The sequence below is a fragment of the Cotesia typhae genome, unplaced genomic scaffold (assembly GCF_013202065.1).
Source record: "Cotesia typhae breed Kobodo isofemale line unplaced genomic scaffold, CoteBio_Ctyphae contig_4, whole genome shotgun sequence".
Lineage (NCBI taxonomy): Eukaryota > Metazoa > Arthropoda > Insecta > Hymenoptera > Braconidae > Cotesia > Cotesia typhae.
This window is the reverse complement of record NW_027423748.1, coordinates 3,781,347-3,787,974: the sequence shown is the minus strand read 5'-3', so window position 1 is coordinate 3,787,974 and position 6,628 is coordinate 3,781,347. Positions and strand designations below refer to the sequence as shown.

Below are 6,628 nucleotides of genomic sequence, written 5' to 3'. Positions count from 1 at the left end.
TTTAATGTTACATGAATTTAATGTCATTACTTTCATTGCTATAAAATTGTAAAAAAAAAATTTCTAATGTCTGTCAACTTCTGTGTTATTTACATTCAAATCTTTTCGCGCCAATGACAGCCATATTGGTGTCGACTGCGGTTGCGGGATTTGAAGAGGATTGGCGGAACGAAAATGAAACAACGGAATTCGATACAGATAAAGTAGCGTTGGGCTAAAAGTTTATTATTATATATACTGCTACCGCAAGTTTACATTGCTGTTATTTCGATAGTAAATATTAATTTTTTTTATTGATAATTATTATTTAGATAGGTAGAATGTCTGATGTTGAAGATGATTTTATGTGTGAGGAGGAAGAAGATTATGGTCTCGTAAGTATTTTACAATCTTTATTAAATTATTTTACCGGTAATTTTACGTTTTCCGTACTTTTAGGTTATCATCTGTATAAAAATAGACGTTTTATTTTTATAAAACAGCTAAAAATTTATTTGTATCAATTATTAATGAATTAATTCATTTTTATTTAAATACACTATGATTATTTTTCTCTAAAAATAATTTTTTTTGCAGGAATATTCTGAGGATTCAAATTCGGAACCCGATGTTGATTTAGAGAATCAATATTATAATAGTAAATCTCTAAAAGAAGATGATCCAAAAGCAGCATTACAAAGTTTTCAAAAAGTTCTGGACCTCGAAGCTGGTGATAAAGGGGAATGGGGTTTTAAAGCTCTTAAACAAATGATCAAAATTAATTTCAAACTCGTAAGCATTTTTTTTCTGTAATGACGCTGAAATCAGCAGACATCTAACAATTCTTTAAATTTTTATAACAAATCAAATATTATAAAAAAAATATTTAAAAAAATTTACACTTGTAATTTTTTTTTAATTTTAACATGTGGAATTTTTTTGCTAAATTCTTTACATGATGATTTAATTTTTATAAAAATCTTGTAGGAAGTTATGGATAGGATTAATAATAAATAAAGTCAAAAGACAAGATTATTATTCACATAGAGTGATTCAAATAGAATCTTTATTTCATAAAAGGAATCATATTGAGAGAAGTGTCGTTACTTGACAGAGTTTAGTCGCAAATTAACTATAATGTTAAAAACTATTTTATTGTGAGGTCTAAACCTCTGTATTGTCCTTAGATACACATGTTTTTCTTCTAAACTAAGACCGTAATATTTGGTTGTACTGTATAGCGTAAAATAAGGAGTCATTTGTACAGCTTAAGTACCTAAGGTCATAAAATCAAGCCTATACAGGCTTTCTTATTCTAGCTGCACAAATGTGCTTTAAATGTGTTTTTCACATTTAGAAACTAATAAAATAAAATACGTTATTTTTCTAAAATAAATATTTTTAAAAACAAAATATCTAAAATATAAAACTAAAAGTTTGTAACTTGGATTTATTTTTGTTCAGAGAATCCAACAAATTTAAAAAAAATTGTTGGATGTCTACTAAATTATAAAAATTAAGTTAGCAGACATCTAAAAATTTTTACAATTTTTTTTTTATTGAAAAAATTAAAAAAAATATTTTATTTTAAAAATTATGAGCGGAATTTTAATAACAATATTTTTAGCTCTAATTTAATAATTGAAAAAAAAAAAAAAAAAAAAAAAAATTAAAATTGACGGCTAACTTTATTATTATTACGAAATTCAGTTGTTACTAAAATCATTATTAGTAATCAATTGTTTAAATTAAAATTCGAAATCAATTTTTTTTCTCCTATGTTATCATAATCACTAACTAATTATTTAATTATTTAGAATAATTACAAGGAAATGATGACGAGGTACAAGCAGTTATTAACGTACATCAAGAGTGCAGTAACGCGAAATCACTCGGAAAAATCTATCAATTCAATCTTAGATTACATCAGCACATCTAAAAATGTAAGAAATCTATTGATTAAATAATCAATTAATTACATTCAAAATAATAAAAAAATTTGAATTAAAAATTTCTATTTCTTCAGATGGAACTGTTACAAGATTTTTATGAAACAACTCTTGATGCTCTAAAAGACGCCAAGAACGATCGACTGTGGTTTAAGACAAACACAAAATTAGGAAAACTCTACTTCGATCGTTCAGACTTCAATAAACTGGCTAAAATTTTGAAACAATTGCATCACAGCTGCCAAACCGACGACGGAGAGGATGATCTGAAAAAAGGGACTCAGCTCTTAGAAATTTATGCCCTGGAGATTCAAATGTACACTGCGCAAAAGAACAATAAAAAATTGAAGACTTTGTACGAACAGAGTCTGCATATCAAAAGTGCTATCCCTCATCCACTTATTATGGGAGTTATCAGAGGTAATTTTTAATATCCTGTCTAGCAGGTGATTGGTGTCTTAATTTAGTAATAAATGTCATGAATTTTACATTTATTTTTTTTATTTTTAGAATGTGGTGGTAAAATGCATCTCAGGGAAGGCGAATTCGAGAGAGCACACACTGATTTCTTTGAAGCTTTTAAAAATTACGATGAATCTGGATCTCCGAGACGTACAACGTGTCTTAAATATCTTGTTCTTGCTAATATGTAAGTTTTTTTTTAAATTGAGAATTTATCATTTTAAACTTTACGGTATCAAACTTAAGGTAGTTGTCATGGCACAATATTGTCAAAAAATTAAAGATTATACGCGCCGCAAAAGTATATGAGCTTGAAGCTGAGCAATCCATAATTTTGACGCAAGACTGTATCCGTAGAGAGGCAACCCATACAATTGTTTCTGTTTGACTCCGTAGATATATACTTTTTCATAAATTGTTGAACTTTAATCCGTTATTTATAAATAATTAGACGGTCAAAAATTTATTTTTTTTAAATTCACAGGAAATACATTGAAAGAATGTCAGTTTTACGAAAGTTTCTGACAGTTAGTTTTTAGTAGATTTCATAGAAAAGTAACTATTGCATTGGTCCTCATGACGGAACTTTCGAAAAATTTTGCTATATTTCGACTCGGGTCATTGAGCTGATTCAGAAAATATATATATATGGTTCAAAAGTTTACTTATGTATATCGCGACCCATATGCCAAAAGGGCACATATTAATTTATATGCCTTTTTGGCTTTGCAGTGTAAGAGATATAGAGAGTATAAGATGACTCTATATAAATCAAATTTTCTATACTTAAATGCTATAAACAATAAGGCTAATTAACAATTAGAAAGAGAAAGAGATGTGTAGTAAAAAAGAAAAAACAAAAGTATATATATTTTTAAAGCTATATAAATAAGGTGTTACACTTAAGTTTGCATTGCCACTAGACCCGAACTTTAAATTACGCAAATTAGACAATCTAGAATTACAGACAACACATAATTATTTCTAGTCGGTGACCAAATAACTGACGTAAACGATAAGCAATCATCAAAAATTACTCCAAGATCCTCACAAGATGAAACATAAATAAGAGATAAACTATTAAGATAGTGCCTACGGATATTTCAAGAAACTTATAGAATTTTTTTTATTGAAAGATAAATATATTATTAATTCACCCCTAAAATGTCAGATCAATTCACCGCACCGTTTTTGAGTAATTAATTTTCGAAATTGCATCTTTTCCACGTAGAAGTATAGAGAGATGGTAGGGTTAGCATAGAAGATACTGCCATTAAGCTAGGTTGTTTAAAAAGTTTTTTTTTTTTCTCGAATACAATCCTACTATTTTTTTTTAATTATTCATTATGAAATCTACTTCCATTTCGGTTGCCGAATGGCTTTTTTTTATTGCTAAGAAACTGGTATAGAACTGCAGAGAGCGTGATGCAATCAATGTTAAATATCCAATTTTTAATTGAATTAATCTCGAGTTGTAGGTGGTCAACCGACTTAAAATTTTAATGGTAATTGTATCATAACGTCCTTAATAAGTATACAAAAATTTAGAATTTTCTGACGGTATACCTTAATCATGACAACTACCTTAAGGAATGTTGATTATTTATTCCACTGGTTTGAGATATTTTTCTTTATTCATTGTTTTATAAACAGTTTTATTAATTTAGTAGTAGGATAAAAAAGTAAAGGTACTACTGTGGTTAAGAATTTAGAAATTAACTTTGAAAATATTTTTCTCAAATTTTTTTTGAAGATATTGATAAATTTTTTTTCAAAGTTTATTATTATTATTTTATTTAACAATTATTTATAAAAAATTTAACAATTACAGGTTAATGAAATCAGCAATAAACCCATTTGATTCACAAGAAGCCAAGCCCTACAAAAACGATCCTGAAATTTTAGCAATGACTAATTTAGTATCAAGTTATCAGAATAATGATATTGGTCAGTTTGAAGATATTCTCAAGCAAAATAGAAACAATATCATGGATGATCCATTTATTAGAGAACATATTGAAGATTTATTACGTAATATTAGAACTCAGGTAATTGTCAATAAATTTTCTCAACCATTAATTATTGTAATAACATCAATTTATCAACACAATAAATTTATGTATTTATGTTATTCAACAGGTCCTTATTAAACTAATCAAGCCTTACACAAGAATTCACATCCCGTTCATTAGCAAAGAATTGAATATTGATGCATCTGAAGTTGAAAGTTTGCTTGTTTCTTGTATTCTCGACAGCAGCATCCGAGGCCGTATCGATCAGGTATTTGAAACTATAATTAACTTATTATAACAATAGTAACACTGTGAATAGAATAATTGATTATAAAATATGTCTATTTAGGTGAACCAAGTGCTTGAATTGGACAAAAAGTCACTTTGTGCAGCTCGTTATAATGCTCTTGACAAGTGGACAAGTCAATTACACTCATTGCATCTCGCGATCGCTAACAAGATGTCATAAATAATTTTTCCATTATTAATAACTATTATTATTACTAATTATTAATTCTAAATAAATATTAATAAAAGCCACTGTTATTAGTATAATTTATAAAACTCGCGTTTTTTAAAGTGGAGTATGTTGATAAGAATAAATTCGAGTGTTATATTTTATACGTAAGAAAAAAAACTCATATACCTCGTTCTTGATTTAAAAAAAAAAGAAAAATATATAATAATAATAATAATAATAATAATAATAATGTTATTATTATTATGTCCAGTGCTGGCGAGAGGTGCATATATCCAGCGTCACAATGCTGCCCTGAGAGTACTGTACTACTATCTTCGTCATTGCTACGGTATTGACGTGACACCAGTGCTGCCTTATCTGCCAGGAGATATTTCCCAGGTTGCTGAGAATAACAGTTGCAAAATTTATTAGAACATGTCATTTGCAACAACCCGGCGGATAGATCACAACAAACCTGATATTGTGCTCTTCGACAAGGCTACTCGTGACATTTATGTCATTGAGTTCTCGGCCCCGGCTGAATATAACATCTCAGCCAAAGAAGAGCACAAAAGACAAATATATCAGGATCTCCTGTTTGAAATTGGCAAACTTTACCCAGGTCACCGTGTCAAGCTTGTCGTCCTGATTGTTGGCGTCCTTGGAGGGATGAAACAGTCTTTTGTATCCTCACTTGCCAAAGTTCCAGCTTGTTCATCAAAAGCTGAGTTCTTGGCAGTTAGGATGCAGAAGGCTGTTATACTTGGTTCTCTCCGTCTCTTAAGGGAAATGACTTTGGCCTGCTGTGATCACTAACCGCCTTGTTGTGCGGAGTGGTCCAGCAGTAACGGATGGCGCTCAGGCTGGGCCCTCGGAGAATCGGACTCCGGGGGTAACCCCCCTGAACATTTAATAACATAATAATAATAATAAGAACTTCGGTGGCGTCATAACACACTGAACAAGAGTACTCTTCTTGTCATCAAAGAAGAGTCTCTTAATAAATTGCGGGCTCTAGTGACTGCCAAAAAGTCACTAGAGAAAAGGCTGAAGCGGTTGGTCGACAACTCGTTTCGATCCAGCCCTTCACGGTTTCTGACACCAAAGACCGATGTTACCGGGAATTATCCAACACCTGAGCAGGTGGAAGCTTTTTGGACTGAGCTGTATGGAGATCAACCAAACGTGAACGTCAATACTCCAGCTCTGCACGACTTCAAAGCATTCTGTCGGGAACACCGTAGACAGAATGCTGATGAAGCAAGCCCTACAGTCAGTATGGATGAAGTTCGTTCAGCTCAATGGCAGCAAAAATTGGGCTGCCCCGGGACCAGATGGCATTAATGTCTTCTGGTGGAAGAAGTTTACTTCTACTCAACTTCATCTGGCCCGCATATTTACATCGTACATCAGAGCTTACGAACCGATTCCAGACTGGCTCGTGGAAGGGCGAACCGTACTGATACCTAAAAAAGGTGACTTGTCTGACCCAAAGAATTACAGGCCTATCACCTGCTTGAATGCGGTTTATAAAATTTTTACAAAAATTTTAAACAACCGTATCTTGCAGGAGATAGAACCTGTATGGCAACAGATATATGAACAGCGTGGCAGCAAAAGAGGCCTGTCAGGTTGCAAGGAGAACCTGATAGTGGATCGTTGCGTCTTACAAGATGCAATCTACTATCAACGCAATCTGTCAATGGCCTGGATTGACTATCGCAAGGCATTTGACTCAACTCCTCATGAGTTGATTTTATATCTCC

At 31.3% G+C, this 6,628-nt stretch overlaps 1 protein-coding gene across 1 annotated transcript; it reads left to right on the top strand.

Annotated features, from left to right (window-relative positions):
- The first annotated feature begins 215 nt into the window (after nucleotides 1-215).
- Nucleotides 216-4,943, top strand: Alien (COP9 signalosome complex subunit 2 alien). Its single transcript, XM_074242195.1, has 8 exons — nucleotides 216-374; nucleotides 577-771; nucleotides 1,797-1,922; nucleotides 2,006-2,348; nucleotides 2,439-2,577; nucleotides 4,222-4,438; nucleotides 4,530-4,670; nucleotides 4,752-4,943. The coding sequence occupies exons 1-8, from the start codon at nucleotides 321-323 to the stop codon at nucleotides 4,869-4,871; spliced, it is 1,335 nt and encodes a 444-aa protein (XP_074098296.1). The 5' UTR covers nucleotides 216-320; the 3' UTR covers nucleotides 4,872-4,943.
- The last annotated feature ends 1,685 nt before the right edge of the window (nucleotides 4,944-6,628 follow it).

Excerpts from the sequence above, each read along its gene's own strand:
- Alien (XM_074242195.1), top strand. The coding sequence starts at position 321 with ATGTCTGATGTTGAAGATGATTTTATGTGTGAGGAGGAAGAAGATTAT. Across the intron at positions 1,923-2,005 it reads ACATCAGCACATCTAAAAAT|ATGGAACTGTTACAAGATTT; the intron begins GTAAGAAATCTA and ends CTATTTCTTCAG. Across the intron at positions 2,349-2,438 it reads TATTATGGGAGTTATCAGAG|AATGTGGTGGTAAAATGCAT; the intron begins GTAATTTTTAAT and ends TTTTATTTTTAG.